Source organism: Cucurbita pepo, unplaced genomic scaffold, assembly GCF_002806865.2.
Source record: "Cucurbita pepo subsp. pepo cultivar mu-cu-16 unplaced genomic scaffold, ASM280686v2 Cp4.1_scaffold000156, whole genome shotgun sequence".
Taxonomy (NCBI): domain Eukaryota; kingdom Viridiplantae; phylum Streptophyta; class Magnoliopsida; order Cucurbitales; family Cucurbitaceae; genus Cucurbita; species Cucurbita pepo.
In genome coordinates this window covers 116,404-134,873 of record NW_019646444.1, presented here as the reverse complement: position 1 = coordinate 134,873, position 18,470 = coordinate 116,404, and the positions used below count along the sequence as shown (strand labels likewise).

The 18,470-nt window shown below is 34.0% G+C and overlaps 1 protein-coding gene across 2 annotated transcripts; it reads left to right on the top strand.

Moving 5' to 3' along the window:
* The first annotated feature begins 900 nt into the window (after window positions 1-900).
* Window positions 901-9,371, top strand: LOC111784143 (vacuolar protein sorting-associated protein 20 homolog 2-like). 2 transcript variants are annotated; one of them, XM_023664953.1, is made up of 7 exons: window positions 1,109-1,196; window positions 2,523-2,690; window positions 4,558-4,710; window positions 4,960-5,112; window positions 8,631-8,714; window positions 8,905-9,061; window positions 9,165-9,371. In XM_023664953.1, the coding sequence occupies exons 2-7, from the start codon at window positions 2,571-2,573 to the stop codon at window positions 9,188-9,190; spliced, it is 693 nt and encodes a 230-aa protein (XP_023520721.1). In that variant the 5' UTR covers window positions 1,109-1,196; window positions 2,523-2,570; the 3' UTR covers window positions 9,191-9,371. The 2 variants fall into 2 exon arrangements, with proteins under 2 accessions (XP_023520722.1, XP_023520721.1); XM_023664954.1 differs by lacking the exon at window positions 2,523-2,690 and having other exon boundaries at window positions 901-1,196.
* Window positions 9,372-18,470: the final 9,099 nt, after the last annotated feature.

The following is an 18,470-nucleotide window of genomic DNA, read 5'->3' as shown; positions in this document are numbered from 1 at the left end:
AGGATTAAAACCGAGTTACCTAGGTTATCGAATGAAAAGAAAATCAGTCTCAACAGTAAACGACTTTATAAAGTGAGAGTGGTTTTCTTCATGGTCCGATCTTATGCAATACTCATTGCATAGGACGCCCCCACTCACATGTCTCCACATGTACAATTTAGTGATCACATTGTTTATATCATATACAAAAGTGGGCCGCATCCATAGTGTCCCCAGAATAAGGTACTCAGCCTTATCCTTATACTATAGATCATTTTGACTATATACTTGAACTTGATCCACTCTTATGTCTCTACATATAGTTCAAGTAATCATACTATAGCCAGAGTGTTCTTAGTTTATTGGATTTAGATTAAGGATCGTAAAGTTCACTTTATTCAACAACCAATTTTTACTGAATAAACATCAATAATAACTTTATTGAAAATAGAATATATCTTTGTTTACAAACTATGAGTTTTAGGACATAAAACCCAACAATAACATATATCATAACATTCATATTTCATGTCACGAGCATATCATCAGGCATATCATATCATCTCATAACATATATCATCTAATTCACCTATCATACCGTAAGCATATCATTTCGTAACCTTTTATATATAGTAAGCATATGACACATGCAAAGCCACGAGATACCTGTCATCATACAACATTCAAGTTATAACTAAATTGATAGTAAGAGCATTTACTTGGTTGACTAGCTGGCGTTCTCCCTAAAGTAATTACGTGAGCTCCTCATTGAATTTTTATTGATTTAATGATATGTAAAATACAATAAAAATAATTTTTAAATGGTCTGATTGGACGAAATAATTTTTATTTTCACAATTCATTAAGGGAAGGAAAAAAAAAAAAAAAAAAAAAAAAATTAAACAAAGGAAAAGGAAATGAAAACGAGAACCCAGCCCTGGCTCCCTAACGCCGAGTCCGAAGCCAATCCGGTGGCTCTTCATTCTTCAAAGGAATCAAAGACGAGGAATGAGGGATTGACGGATCTGTGCTGTTCAATCCCTCTGCTAAGGCAATCACTCGTATTCCCCAAGTTGAAGAAACAAAGTGATCGGTGTTCCAATTGGGAGAAGTAGATGGGGAATTTGTTCGTCAAGAAGCCTAAAGTCACCGATGTTGATAAAGCGATTCTTTCTCTCAAGACGCAGAGACGCAAACTAGGTCAATATCAACAGCAGGTTTTCAATTCATCCCCTACTCTTAATTTACTCCTGCAGTTGGATTCTTTAAATTGCGTATGAATGAAACTGGATTGGAAAGAACTGAATATGTTTCTGGAATTGCAAGCCGTGGTAAAATGTGTGTTGTTTGTGTGGCTGTTAGAGCATAACTTTAGCATTATTAGGTAGAATAAATTGGTTTATAAGACCCTTTTCGTGTTTACTCTCAGCCCCATAGTTTGTTCTCTCCACATGGTATGACATTGTCCACTTTAAGCATAAGCTCTCATTGCTTTGCTTTGGGCTACCCCAAAAGGCCTCATACCAATGGAGATGTATTCCTTACTTACAAACCCATGAAGGACTTCCCTGTTTGCTTGTATGTTCAAGTTCTGCAGTTTGAAAACGCCTCTGGGAAAATTATTGAGAATGTTCTAACCTTTATATGATGTAATTAGCTTATATTACAAAGGTATTTTGCAGTTGCTATCTAATTCTTGGAATTCCATGAAGCTCTAAGATTTATTACTGATGGTGTGTTGTCTAGTTCGAGAAGTTTTGAGCTAAAAGAACATGATAAATGTTATATTTTCTTTGATTGTGACAAAAAGTTTACTCATTCATTGTTGGTTAATGCATGTATGTGCTGGAGTAGTTCAGATGTCAGACCTACGCTTGGGTCTCTGTTACCAAAAATTCTTGGGATTGTCCTTTCTCCCTCCTTTTGAACTGGAACTTTTTTCTTTTTTTTTTTTTTTTTTGGCTCCTTTCTTGTTCTCTTTTTTTTTTTCCCCTTGTATTGATCTTGTATATTCTCATTTTATATGTGAAAGAGTTTGCCTTGTGAGGCCTTTAACTCTGGCCTGTATATACATAAAAAAAAAAAAAAAAAAAAAAAAAAANTAATTGGAGAGCTTTTTATGTAACTCTATCTGATAGGATTTCTGGTATTGGTATTCCCTTTTGCAATATTCAATATCATCAATAAGATATTTACTTTTCCTATCAAGTAATTTAATAAAATATTTGTTTCCTATATCAACAGATAAATAATAGAATTAGAAGATGAGAAGAAAGAACAAAGGAGATCAAACATGACTTTGAGAAGGCATATGAGAGACTCTTTGATAGTGACAAGATTGATGTTTCTTACTTGTAGTTTTGGATACACTGTGTTTTGTAAGGATATATAATGCTATAAAGACTGTTGAATTTATCTCAGACCTGAAGAATAATTAGGCAAAATCAGCAATAATAACATTAGTTTAGAAGATTTAAAATTGGAGGATTCGACTTTTTCAATCGAGTTGTACAGTTAAAAAACTACTTGTGCTTTTTCTGCAGTTGCCACTAGAAGGTAATTGAAGATGACCTTTGATATATGTTCTTTGTATGAAGACTAGTGTAGACGAAGATCATGTTTTCTTCCATTGCCCTATAAATTCTCCAAGAAATAGTACTATTCAACTTCTTTGTTATGTCGAGCTCAAAAGCAAAGCCAAGCTGATTTGGGTAGGTGTAGTTAAAGCAATTATCTCATAAATTTTGTTTGAAGTGTCATTTTCTGTTTCTCTTATCCTTCAATTCCTTAAAAATGTTTCCTTTCATTGAAGTTTGAAACTAAAGAACCAGCAAGTAGCAACTGAAGATAGGGCAGTTTTTCAAAAGTTTGATTCATTTCATCAATTGTTTCCTCTAAATAGCTTTTTACTTCTTTTCCTCTCTTTGAACGTTTCTCTTTTGCTCTCAGTTCAGCATCCTCATTACCTTATATCACAACACAAAAACACCTTGTTTTCTTTTGTTTGTAGCTAATACTCCAATTTCTGAACTGTTTGAACTAATTAATGTTTTGATTGATCTGGCACTACTGACGGGCATGCAGTGAAATTGCTAATTGATTGTTAATTTTGACTAGAATGGAAAATTATTGTGTATTTTTACTTCCTTTCATGTATAAAATATNAGTTTTTACTAGAATGGAAAATTATTGTGTATTTTTACTTCCTTTCATGTATAAAATATTCATGTTCCATGTTTAGACATTGTAGAACTAGTTTCCTTTACAAATTATTGATATATATATATTTTTAGGTTATAATACAATTTTGGTCCATGTACTTTGTAACGTATTCTATTTTAGTCTCTACACTTTTAGTAAATCTTAACACACCTAATATTTGTCCATAATTTATAGAGGGAATGGTCATAGAGACTATTTTTCTTTAGAAAAACCATAAATTAACAGTAACACTAATTTTAGTATTTACTGAAAGTACAGAGATTAAATATGGATATTTGGAAGTATAGAGACAAAAATAGAACAAATCTTTTAAAGTACATGGATCAAAATGATATTTTACATGAGAATTTTATTTGTTTATTTATTCATGTGCACCTCATTTCACTTTGATGATGNAATCTTTTAAAAGTACATGGATCAAAATGATATTTTACATGAGAATTTTATTTGTTTATTTATTCATGTGCACCTCATTTCACTTTGATGATGCTGTTTTGTCACCTCTTGATGTGAGAGAGGCTTGCCTCCTTGGTACGTGTTTTGGTATGCATCTTGTNATTTGTTTATTTATTCGTGTGCACCTCATTTCACTTTGATGATGCTGTTTTGTCACCTCTTGATGTGAGAGAGGCTTGCCTCCTTGGTACGTGTTTTGGTATGCATCTTGTGTTTTGAAAAAAATATTAAACAAATGTAAGTCTCATTAGTATTATTGCATTTATTATGAAATTCTTTCTAGAAAACCATGGAACTTTAATGATATCTCATAAAATTAATGCATATTTTTTTAAAAAAAGCTTGAAACCTTGAAGATATCTATGTAANTAAACAAATGTAAGTCTCATTAGTATTATTGCATTTATTATGGAATTCTTTCTAGAAAACCATGGAACTTTAATGATATCTCATAAAATTAATGCATTATTTTTTTTAAAAAAAGCTTGAAACCTTGAAGATATCTATGTAAAGAATTCTCCTGAAAGTCCATCTCTCAAAATATTTATGATTTTCCATATCTCAGAATGGTGCCATAAACTCCTCTTTAATGATCTAAATTTAATTTATTCAATATGACATATTGATGAATTATGAGTATTTTCTTTTTGAGTTCAACATGGGGGTGGGGGATTCAAATTGATGAATTATTTGTATTAATTAAACAATATTTTAAATAATTTTTTAAGTCATCTATGAATCATGGTATTGAATTATGCCTGACCAAAATTATCATAAACTCATAAAGTAAAGTTGCTTTTACCCTGGGCATAAGACTCAGAACCAATAAATAGTCATTATTTATTTTACTTTGAAACTTGAACAATTATTTTTTACTTTTCGTGACCTTTTTTCCCCTAGCTTGATGCTGTCATTGAAGCAGAAAAGAACGCTGCAAGAGAGTTAGTTCGACAAAAGAAAAAGGATAGGGCCTTGTTAGCTTTGAAGAAGAAAAAGGCACAAGAAGAATTATTAAAGCAAGTTGATGCCTGGCTGATTAATGTTGAGCAACAAGTGAGTTCTGTTAATTTTTCCCTTGTCTATTCAAATCTCATTGTCTTCTCCCTTTTAACTTGAAATTTATACTTTTTTGTTTCTCTTAAAAGTAATGGTTGCATTAGATCTTAAAATCAAGATTTTGGCGGTTGCAATAGTAAGGTTTGGTTTCTTAGTTCCACCCCTTAAGAATTAAATCGTCTTCTTCACAAAACTTTTTGTACTCTAGAAATTTATGTTCGTGCTTTAATATTGTTGTTGGCTCAGTTGTCAGATATTGAATTGGCCAGCAAACAGAAAGCTGTTTTTGAAAGTTTGAAGGCTGGTAATAATGCTATCAAAGCTATACAAAGTGAAATTAATATAGATGATGTCCAAAAGCTGATGGATGATACCGCTGAAGCTAAGGCATATCAAGATGTAAGTTCGTAAGTTTTTTTAAATTGATTGTTTTATTAGGATCATATTTGAATTTTTTATTCTATTACCTGGTTTACAAGTTAGATTATGGTTACAAGTTATATCTTAATTTTGATGGAATTAAATATTCTTGTATTCCAATAATCTAATTATCAAATAGTAAGATTGATAACCCTCTTATATGGGAGAAAGAGCCCACACGAGACAAAAGAAGAATAGATGTGAGATCCCACATCGATTGGAGAGAGGAACGAGTGCCAGCGAGGACACTGGGCTCCGAAGGGGGGTCGATTGCCACATCGGTTGGAGAGGGGAACAAAACTGTGAAGTCCCACATTGGTTGGGGAGGAGAACAAACCACCATTTAGAAGGGTGTGGAAACCTTCCCCTAGCAGACGCGCTTTAAAGCCTTGAGGGGAAGCCCGAAAGGGAAAGTCCAAAGAGGACAATATCTGCTAGCGGTGAATCTGGGTCGTTACAAATGGTATTAGAGCTAGGTACCGGACTATGTGCCAGCCTTCTCGCTGTTCCCCGAAGGGGGGTAGACACGAGGCGGTGTGCCAGNCATTCTTTATAAGGGCGTGGAAACCTCTCCCTAGCAGATGCATTTTAAAACCTTGAGGGGAAACCTGGAAAGAAAAGCCTAAAGAGGACAATATCTGCTAGCCGTGGGCTTGGATGGTTAGAATAGTGGATACACCTAATTAAAATATTACTATTAGTATAGCCAATGGTGCATTAGTAAGAAAGTAACTTAACACAATAATTGTTAATTGCTTGCGGAAGATAAACAAACAGATACAATCCCAACAAAATCTGTCTCCAAGTTGGTAATGGCGCCACCACCCTCTTTTGGATGGACGCATGGATCACTACTTTGATATTGGCCTCTCGTTACCCTCTATTATATAGTCTTTCTCGTTGCAAGGACCGGAAATTCTTTTTGAGATTTAAAGCTTGGCCGTAACTTAAAGGACTAGGAGACTATTGAATGGGCAGATCTTATCCTTGACCTTGATTGATTTTACTCTCACAATAACTTTGATTTTAAGGCTATATAAAGGCGTATGTTATATTTGTAAAAGAGACTTAGAGAATGCAGTAAAAAGAGCGTTTGTGTTTTTTTTTAGCCAATGACTAAGCTTCTTTGTAATTCTATATAGTTTAGGTTGTANTTAAGGCTAAAGCCGTATGTTATATTTGTAAAAGAGACTTAGAGAATGTAGTAAAAAGAGCGTTTGTGCTTTTTTTTAGCCAATGACTAAGCTTCTTTGTAATTCTATATCGTTTAGGTTGTATGTTTAGAATCGTTCAAGTTTAACATGATCGATCTTGCATGTGGAGTGATTCAAATCTCAATCAAGTGTTCTTGCCTATTTGATCAACAAGGTAATCCAAATTTTACTTTCCCTTGGAGTGATTCCTTATCATTAGGACTAAGTGTTCTTACCTTTCCTTTAGCTAAGGGCTAAGTTTCTTTGCAATGTTATGTAGTTTAGGTTGCATGTTTAGAATCATTCAAAATTTACATGATCAATCTTGCTTGTGAAACGATTCGAATCTCAAACTAGTGTTCTTGTCTTGAGATATTCGATCAACAAGGTAATCCGAATCTTACTTCCCTTGTAGTGATTCCTTCTCACTAACAATCTCTCATTTGACAATTTCAATGTTCTCATCACCTAACTTTATCACAATATGGGGATCATCTTCTTCCTTAGCTTTGGGTGACAACAATTGCATAATTTTGTGTATCTTTTCTATTTTATTATGCATATATTTTAAATGTTGAGATAAAGTCTTGCACCTGCTTTGAGGCCCAGACTTTGGAGACATGAAGGATTTTTCTTATTACGTTCACTTGAAAATTTGAACATGCAATCTCTAGGTAGGTGTTACTTAGAAACTGCCGGCCTTGGGTAATGGGTTGCCTTTATATTGAATTCTTAAGTCAGCATGCTCCTTGGTTTGACCAATTTCTTGATGCAAACTCCTTGATAAACTATCCAGCCTTGCCATTTCAGAAACCCAACACAGAATATGCCCCTATGGTACTCAAGTAATTTGTCAAACAGATACAATCCAAGCACTCTGAAAGCTTGATACTCTCTCCAAATCCAAGCACTTTACCTTATAACTATTCCTCGAACTCAGAATCACATTTTCACCTACTTATTGTCTGTTCTTTTTCTAAATATTATGGTTCTGGAAGTATTTGGGTGGTCTTTGGTCATGCCAAGTGATATCCCTGATTTCCTTACCTCAATCCTTGTGGGGCATCCTTTCAAATGAACTAAGAAACTTATTTGTTGTGCCATGAATAGAGCTTTTTTGTGGATCTTATGGCGAAAATGAATGGGTTTTCATTGGGTTACAGTCCAACTATTCTTTTTAGTGCTTTTGATTGGTGTAAATGTTCACTACAACGTAATCATTATACTCTTACTACTCTCGTCTGTACTTGGAAATCATTTTTTAACCACTAAAGGTAATTTTTTCTTGATCCTTGGTAATTTGATTCATTAATAAAATAAGATTCTGTTTCTCCTAAAAGAAGAAGAAAAAGAAGGAAAAAAAAGAACTCTTTCCAAACTATTCTCCAAAATATTTCTTATTCTCAATGCTCCTTCTCAACTCACCTTACTTATAATCGATTAACATGTCCTTGAAACATATCCAACTTGCTATCATCACTCTTCCTTTGGAGTGTACATTAAACTTGAGAACCCAAGAACTCGAACTGACCCAACCCGAATTATAAGAGTTGGGTTGGGTTAGATAGTATTTTCGGGTTGGGTTGTGTTACTAGGACTTGATTCAGTTCGGGTTGAGTGGACAAAGAATTGGATCAACCCGACCTCCCTCTCTCTCTACATACCCCTTTTCTTATTGCAGAAATAACAAATTAATTTTTTTTTTTTTTTTTTTTTTAAATATTGAACAACTTGACAATCCAATCCAATCCAACCCCAAAATACTTTGGGTAGGGTTGGGTTGTGAAACAAGTTCGGGTTGGGTTGGGTTATCAATCCAACCAACCTAAACTTTTGGGTTGGTCCAAAAAAATTTCTCAAACCGAACGGACTCAACCCAACCCATATACAACCCTAATTGTCCTCACCCATATACAACCCTAATTGTCCTCACTGACCAAGAGAACACATGGGTTTGGAACATTGATAAAGAGGGTGTTTTCACCTTTGCTACAGCTTTTTGGAATTTGATCATTGCTGCTTTTGGTTGTTAGAACAAGGCTCCAACTCTTTTATTGATTCTACTATTCATTTAGCTCTTTGTTGGTGTGAATTGTCTCTATTAGGGTCCCGTACTTTCACATGTCCAAATTTAGTTTCATACTTTCAGTAAATCTTAAAAGTTAGGACTTCGTCGTTGTGCACGGTAACTGAATTAGATTTTTGGGATCATTCTATTCATCTACTTCTTTTATTTAATATCTGTGCTCCAATATCATTATGTTTCCTTTTTCTTGTGCCTAAATTTTATTTATATTTTTGAAGGAAATTAATGCCATCTTAGGAGAGAAATTATCAGAAGAAGATGAGGAGCAAATCTTAGCAGAATTTGAAAGCTTGGAAGCTCAGGTACCATATGTTTTGTTGTCTTATTCATCATTATTTTTCATCCTGCATCATAGGGTCGGTCCATTCAGTCATTTAATTGAACAGAGAAACCAGAATAAGTTATAAACTCATAACATTAATAGCTACGGCTGCTGCCATTCGTCTTTTACTATACTATCTCAAGGCGATCCCCAATCAACGTTTTTCTCAGCTCACGGTTGAAGATCTGCCTGAGGTCCCAACATCCGAAGAAAATGCTGAAAAGTTGGATCTTCCCAACGTACCAACCAAAAAACCTGTTGCAGCTGATGATGCCATTGAAGAAGATGCTGTAATTGTTTCATCTGATGCCTCCACAAAGAGAAGAGGTCTCTTTTTCTCTTTCTCTCTCTCAAACAAAAAGAAAAGAAAAGAAAAAGTTACCCTTTTAAATCTACTGGTTTCATAACACATTAAATTTGTTGAATGCAGTTATGGAAGAACCATTGCCAGCATAAGTGTTTGGTATACTTGATCGAGGTTGGTGAAGTGGTTTGAGCTGAGACTCTGTTATTTGCTTTTGTTATTTATTATGTCTCATTCACCAATATCATGTTGTACAGACACTTCCTTATGCACATATATAAATTTATTCTCTCTGTTTAGGGTGTGTTTTATATATGAAGTGTTTCATTTTTATGAAAGAAAATTAAATAATAGTTTTTTTTTTAATAGTGGTTTTTTACTATTTGGTAGGTAAATTTTCAAAATGTATGATTGGACGGTTACTATATGCATGACATGAAGGTGTTTAAACTAATTCAAGTAGAAAATAATCATACCTCAAAGTCTTATAATGAACTGTTCAAAACAAAATATTGGAATTATTGAAATTTAACTGAAATGTGAAAAATAATGGTTGAAAATTCATCAACCGAAGCTGAGTTCAAACTATGTCTAAACACGAACACCATGAATAGATAAACTTGATATACTCACTTAGATAGACATGTTTTTAACTATTCTTTTTAACTATTATTTTTAAAAGATTTTGAGGTATGCTTATTATTTGCTTGAGTTAGTCTAAAAACTTTAATGACGTGCATGGAGTAACGATATAGTTTTGTATTAAAAGTAGAATCATTATAATTTTATTAATGTCTCTTCATTATTGAAAAGGGACCGCGCGAGCGTGTCTCCCCTGTCATCAGGTCACCAACTTTCTTGTCCTTCCGTCACTGGGTTACGACTTTGCGGAGACTTGTGTTTTTGGTAAACAGTCACCCGGGCCTGGTCACTGCAACCCCCTTTGTGAGGAGGCACCCTTTCTCCGAAGTTACAGGACTATTTTGTCGAGTTTCTTAGAGAGAGTTGTCTCGTGCCCCTTGGTATGTGTCTCCATAATCGATGCATAATCGACACCTAGAGTGTAGATCTAAATAGTCCATCCTCTTTTCTAACCTAGTGGGAAATATTTACAATAACATTCACCTCAAAATCTTGTCCAAAGGGTATTTAGGTACTTTTCTACATCATGCATAACTTACTTGTCTAAATTGTCTTTAATCGAAGTCTTGATCCTGCATATTCCCTTTCTAGCACAGCTAAAAGCATCAAAATTAGTATGCAACTTAGAATATCATCCTAAAAGAATTTTGGTAATTTTCTATAATGTATATTACATTCTCATCCAAAAGTACTCTCTTGGAATCCTAAACATATATACCTAACCACTTAAGACAATCACATGCTAGCGTGTTAGAGCCATTCCCACAAGTATCACTTCTGCAAGGTTCGAATGGTTATTTATATGGATCATGTGTGTCCTCCCAAGCTAGCTTTTCCACGTATTAGGAACTTTAAATTTTCTGAGATTTCTCTAGTAGGTTTAAATTCAAGTAAATTTAAGGTTAACACACCAAGATAAAAAACAATTGGATAGAAGGTCAACCAAGTGAAAAAAGCCAACCTCGCGCACCTCACATCCCCTCATGCGCAAATGGAGGGCCTCCCACGTGCAGGTACATGCGCTTAAGGGGGAAGACTAGCACTGTCACTGCTGCAACTATGGGTTGACTCGATGGTGTAAAAAGACAGGCAAATTTTTCACAAAATAAAACAAAAAAAAATTAAAACATATTATGCAGTATATTTATATCATATTAAATTAGAGTTCATATATAAGTAGTTAAAATACAAGATAATAGTTAAAACACAAAATAAGGAAGAAGACAAAATATTTAAAAACAAAAGGGTTAAGTACGGTGGGTGAGGCATGTCTATGGCACCTGCTCCAGAATCTGCTCCCAACCTTGATCAGTTTCTTATTTACCTGAAAAACATGGAAATCATAGAGTAAGTACAAAAACATGGAAATCATTGATATGCTAGGGTACCACATTTCTTTACTTTTTATGGATTTTGTTGCAAGTATTTAGGCCCTTTGATTCTTTTCTCAAGTGTTCAACTTATGTGTTCTTAGATGGAGGACTTTGGTCTTTGATTTTGAGGTTTGAACCTTGGTTCTGATCTAAGGGTCTTAGTACTAACGTTCTGGTTTCTTGCCTTTAGAACTTCGATGTTGATCCATGTTCTAGTCCTTGATCGTTGTCTTGTTTTTGGTTAAATGTTCTTGTTTTGTTCTTAGTTTGTTCTCCAAGACACTTCTCCTATATTTTACGGTACTAGTCATGAATCTGACAACCTGTGTCCAAGGCTTTGTACGTTCCAAGCAGCATAGTCTTAACCTACATCCAAGGCTTCATGCGTTCCAAGCAACATAGTCTTAACCTACATCCAAGTGACATAGTTTGATCCCGCACTAGGGCTTCATACGTTCCCTAGGATACTGTCTGAAAATCTATGCCCAAGACTTCATATGTTCCAAGCGGCATATTTTAAATACCTACGCTCAAGGCTTCATACATTTCAAATAGCATAGTTTGTAAACCTATATCCAAGACTTATGCGGCTTTCCGCCTCTACGGCAAATTTGGTTCATTTTGTATGTGTTGTGTATCCTATCAAATCTCATTTCTTTGGAGAAGGGGATCTTCTTTCATTTCTACATCTAGGATCTGACTTGTAATATGTTCCAAGCGGCATATTTTAAATACCTACGCTCAAGGCTTCATACATTTCAAATAGCATAGTTTGTAAACCTATATCCAAGACTTTTTACGTTCCAAGCGATGTAGTCTGAATCATGAACATGCTCTATCATGGGAGGTTTAAGATTTTCTTGAGTTTCTCAGAGGACTTTGGTCCATTATACTTGAGTCATATCTAGAATTCTTCTTATCTTGGTAGTTGTAGAGTTTTCGTGACATTTTCCTTGGTTCACAATCATTCTTTGCTTTTCTAAGGTTCTTAATTTATCGAGGCGTAAATCATAACATGTATTCATAACTTATGAACATTAACCAGCATGAATCATTCAAGATGTCATGAATTTATAAAATGTTCTTAGATAATTCTAGAAGAGTTTTGGATCTTTAGTAAGAATTACTTGAGATATTTTCTTTAAGTGTTTCTTAGGCCCTAACTTAGTTTAGGTTCTAAACTTGCTCGAGTCGACTTGAAATTCTTAACATGCTTTTATATTCTTGAGAATAAGCATTACAAAAAGTAAGTAAGTAATTTGGAGGGTGTTTAGACCTTGAATTATCTTTAAAAAATCCTAGGAGTATTTTGGTCATTTTACCTTTAATTCTTGATTTAGCTAATGTGTTCCAATAGCTTTCAAACTTTACAAAACAATTAATAATCATAAAATAAGATCTATTATAAAGTTTCATAGTATTTGGAGGTCATCTAGACTATGAACCGAAGATAAGTTACTTTAGGGGCATTATGGTCATTTTTCGCCGTTACTTGGTTTAGCTACTTAACTTTCACTAATGACCACAAAAGTTCATATATAATCTTAACATGCCATAATATTCTATTAAAAATTTATAGGTTGCGAAGTTAGTTTAGTGGGTTATTTTAACATTACTTCAATCACGAGCAAATTGAGAAGTTCAGGGCTTTAACTCACGGTTCTTGGTGTTTTTCTTTCATATTTTCTTAATTCATACTTGGGCTAAGGTTTATACAGAAATCCAAGCAACTCTTACAATTATTTCTTAAGAAAAATCTAAGATGCCTACTTATGTCATTGACGTTCGGGACCTCTGTTCTCGAGCTTTCGGTATCCAAATTACTTCAAAAAAAAAAAAGAAAAAAAAAAAAGACAGAATCCTTAGAGTGTCTAGTTTCTAAAATTATAAAGTTTTTCATAACGATTGGTCTAGAAGAGATTTAAAATTGAGAAAAATCGAGGAAGGGTCGAGTTGTGGGTTGACATGGCCGGTTCAACTAAACTAGCCACGTCATTGTCTTCTTCCTTTAGAAGGAAGAAGACCTGGGCGGGTAGTGTCTCTGCCGCCTTAAAACTTGACTCTCCAGTTTAATGCATTTTTCTCTTGATTTCTTCGTAAAACTTAAAGATAGTATTATAAGGAAGAACTAGGGATTGATTTCATACCTTTTTGTGGATCCTAGCCTAAGTTATTCACCTCCAAAATTTGTCGAAAAACTATTTCGTCACCGGAGTTCAAACCAAAGAACTTATTGGGTAGCCTGTAATAGCCCAAAATAATAATAATAATAAAAATAAATAAACAAATAAAAATAATTATAAAAAATATGTACATAAAAAAAATAAAATAATAATAATAATTCATAAATAAATAACTAAAAAAAGGATTACTTAAGAATAAAAATAAAAAATAAAATAAAATTTACTCACCTCTCTNAACAATTTTCATTCCTAAAAGAAAAAACTAACAAAAAAAAAAAAAAGAGAAACATAAACACTACCAAACTACTCTAGAGACCATCTTACCACGAGAAGCTTTTTCCCATATGAAAATTGCAAATCTATTGTTTTGGAATAAGAGAAACAAAGCTTCAACAAGTCAGTCGCACCTCGATAAAGCTCGAGTTTCAAACTTCAAACAAAGAAGTTAGGATGTTCACTTGATTGATTTTGCTTTAGCTGCACTTCACTTCAGATTCAAAAGATGGAAGCTGAGTGGGTGTCGATTGCGATTTCTTTTCCAATCTCAATGGTCAAAATGAAATTTGGAAAAGAAATTTAATGATACGAATGAGTGGTTCTAGACAGGTTCTAGGAATTTAGGTTCTAGGAATTTAATTGTCACATTATGTAACAAGACCTTNCATTACAGAATTAAAAATTTATTTACAGAATAAAACTAATTACAGAGAGAGGAGGGAAGATGGAGGAAAGATTTGTTAAAATATTTAAAAAATTGAAAATCTATTTAGAGAATAAAAATAATTACAGAGAGGGAGGAGGGAAGATTGAGGAAAGATTTGTTGAAAAGAATTTAAAAATANAAATAGAGGTAGAAGAAGTTTTGTCTAGTCTTTGCTCTAAGAGTTCTGTTGGTATCATTACACTATTCTATAAATCTAATTCAGCAANTTAAAAATAAAACGTAAATATTAGAGAGCAAGTAACTCCATTCAATTTTGTCTAGTTGAAAATAACATTATATATATTACCCTTCAAGACTTTTAAGCATCACCAATGTAAATTAGAGAAATAATTTCATAGAGTTCAAACTTGAAACTGATGTCATGGGCTCACATAGGTTGATTTGGATTTCAAAGGACGGAATCGAACTCTCGTTAAGGATATATTCATGACAACGACTTAAGCTAACCAGGTAAGTGACCTTACTATTGACTTGGTATTTGATGTTGACATGTGTCATGTGGTTCTGCATGTGTCATATATATTGATATGTGTGAATTGTCTGTGGATCGATATGCTTATGATATGTTATGTATGTGTTATAATATGTGAATTGTATGATAATAATCAGGATACGATGTGCCCAATGATATGTATGAGATAGGATACGAGAAGGATGCACAAAACAAAATGTAACGATAGGAGTAAGATATGTTCATGAAACGTTAAGGTTAGGTTACATACCAAAGTACTATGGATATGAGAGTTTGATAAAAGAATACGGGTAGGTTATGGGTAGAAAGGGATATGTTTGTGATTAATTGATAGAACGATAGCGTTAGGGTATGTTCCTATGATGATATGATTATGATACGACATGTGAATGATATATATATGTTGTCATATGATATGAAATATGTTATGGTACGAGATATGTGATAAATTGACATATTTATGATATGATATATTCTGATGCAATATGTTATGGTATGATATGTATATGATGAAATGTTATGTTAAACGCATGAGACGTTATGTTATGTCTCCTAAATTGTGTGTATACAACCTGATATGAATGACATGAAATCACGATAAATGACATGAAATATAACCCCAATAGAATTATGTATGATATGAGAGCTGAAGAATGAGAAACGATATGATATGAATGATGAACGATATGTGAAATGATATGAAAAATGATATGATATGTACAGAACGCTAGCAAGGTTGTATTAAATGATAATGAAAACGGAAAAATGTTGGGACATTATGCATTATGTGTGCTCATGCATTGGGGGATACCCCTATTCCATCACGAGGGTATGGACGCGTACATCCACGAGACAGGCGAAGTATCATTATGTTTTACATAATGCTGCCGTGACAATTACTAATTCTAATAGGTGTCGGCAGCAGTAGAGCTACCAGAGAAGACTCGTCCGACAAGAAAAGGGGGTCAGCGGTGTGTGAATTGTCTGGTGAGCCCATACCCGCACGTATGGGCTGTGTGTAGAGCATATAATACAGATCCAAGCTGCCCATTAGAATAGTGCTGTAAGAAAAATAGACTGATATGATAGGTCCCGTCATAACATTTTGCATGTTCTTGTTGCATAACCTCCAATAGTGGGGTCACTTACGGAGTATTTCTTTAAATACTCAAGTCACATGCTACTACATTTTTCAGGTTAAGGCAAGACATTCTCGCACGGCTGACGACGACATCGCAACTCGAGACCATGACACATGCATAGAGTATTCGTATTTATTTTCTTAGACTTAGGCTAGAATAGGATGTTTTAATTTAAACATTTATTTATTTTATTTAGTATTTTGTTGTGTCGTTTTAAATGTGTTTTCAAAACATGTAAGTACATGGCTGTGTTTTAAGGTTAAGGTTATGTTTTATGAAAATCTAAATGAAATATTTCCGCATTCATGTTTATGACATGTATACCGTAGCAACCTTAAATTAAGTAGAAAATTTCAGATTGTTACACAACCGATTCTTGAGGTTTTTAGAGCCCGATTTCTTCATAAAATTTCTTCCTTATACTCCCCTCTAGCTAAAGGAATTGTTTTGGAAGAAGTCTTTAAGTGTGTGACCTTAATTTTTGAAATTCTTCAGTTTGCAACTCACCCGAAAATGCGAATTTTCATTTTCTTGGATACCTTGTCCTAGGAAGTTTTAGCTCTCGAGTTCTTCATCAAAATTACTCATATTAATCCTCTTTAAGCTAAAGGAATGCTCAATTTTAAGAAAATTGGGCGGTAGATGGGAATTCAATCCTTAACCCCAATTTGTACTTGAAAATGACTTTATTCAATTGGGCACTCTCCAGGACTTGTTAGCCCTCGTGGTCGTCTATGGAAATTCTTCTTGAAAGTGCAGAAAGCAAATGGGATGAGTATCACTCAACGAACTTGCTTGTAGGCTAGGGATGATTTTCTCAAGTTATAAGTTTGGCGGCCACAATTGGGAATTGGTATTTGAGGCTCTTTCAACACTCGATTCCTTCATAAAACTTATGAGTAATATTGTTTAGAAGGTGTAAGAACAAGTTCGAAGAAAAAATGGTAGACAATTCTCTCGAATTTTGATGAAACCAATGAAACCAGAGAGTAGAAAGCTCAAAATATAAAAGGCTATAACTTACGATTGAAGGCACGACTTAACTTGATTCTTGTTCCAAATGGTTGCCAATACTTCAGGCTTGATAGAGAGAGCTTAAACTAACGTTGAAACTTCCAGAATCGTCATAACTTTTTTATATTTATGTTGGAAATATCTTCTCTGATCAACGAGCAATCGATCACCCATTTAAATTCTAGGCATTGGATGTAATGAGCCGTGTCTCCTCCAAAACATACTCAAATTTGGTAAGTATCCGTTGAAAATAAAGATATGGAGGATTTGCTGATAGTTGCTCATTTATTTTCTAATCTGTGGCATTTCGTAATTATCTTGAAGTTCAGGAGTTTTTTTTTTTTTTTTTGAAAAACCTAAATTTATTTTTAAAAATCTTTACTAGTCATTTTTCCTTTTTTAGTCCCTTAATAAACAATTAAAAATTTGGGAATTATGTTTACCCTTCCCTTTTCTATCATTTTCAAGGCCTTAAATCTTCGATTTTTTTTTTTTGGTTACGATATTGAAATTACTTGTTTAAGGCTTTTGTCTATGCTTGAATGCTTAATTCCCTTCCTTGGATCCTTTACTTCTTGATTTAAATTTAGTTGAGTTACTTTTATCCTTACTTTAAGTATTACAAGCACTTTGGATGTCCACGTAACGCTCACTAATAGGTCTCTACACACACGTTCAACAGTTTGATCCCCAACGATGACGGTGCCTTGGTTTTTATATAGATTATCCTTCATCCACCTTGTGGTAGTATTGTTTTGGGTAATCAAGAGTTTTGTGGTAGTATTCTCCTGCTTCATCCTTGTGATTCACAAAATCATGGAATTTTCAAAATGTTGATGATTCGTTTTCCTTCAATTTTCTTGTTCGTTCTTTTGTTTTGTTTGCTTAGCTCTTGTTCGTTGTCGAACAAGGAAAAGTGTCACCCATGAGATTAAGTCAAATAAGCATGGAAATGTGTTCTCCATATGGGATTATGATGGCAAGATTGCGTACGAAGATATTATTGAAGCAACAGAAGACTTTGATATTAAATATTGCATTGGCACTGGTGGGTATGGAAGTGTCTATAGAGCAAGGCTTCCAAACGGGAAGGTCGTAGCTCAAAAAAACTCCACACCCGTGAATCCCAAGAGACAATTCTTTTCAAAAGTTTCCAAAATGAAGTTGATATGTTGAAAGAGATAAGGCACAAGAACATCATTAAACTTCATGGATATTGCCTCCATAAACGTTCCATGTTTCTCATTTATGAATACATGGAGAGGGGAAGCCTATTTTGGGTGTTGAGCAACGATAGAGAAGCAGTGGAAATGGATTGGAAGAAAAGATTGAAAGTCATACAAAGAGTTTCACATGCTTTATCATACATACATCATTATTGCATTACTCCAATCATTCATCGTGACGTTACAATGAGTAATATACTTTTGGACTCAAATCTAGAATCTTTTTTATCTGATTTTGGTATCTCGAGATTACTTTATCGTGAGTCATCTTATCATACATCAGTTGGTGGAACTTGTGGATATATAGCTCCAGGTGAGCCCATATTATAGTAACGATGAATGAATTCTTAATTTATTTTCTTAAATAATTAATTTTGATTATTTTTCTTTTCAAATTCAGAATTAGCATACACTGTGTTCATAACTGAAAAATGTGACGTCTACAGCTTTGGAGTGGTGGCATTGGAAGTAATAATGGGAAAGCATCCTGGAGAATTATTGACTTACTTGTGGTCTAAATCTACGCCACGTATATTCATCAATGATTTGTTAGACTCACGACACAAATCTCCTTTACACCAAATTGGAGTGGCACAAAGTATACTTCTCACATTAACATTGATCTTTGCATGTCTCCACCCAGATCCAAAAGCCCG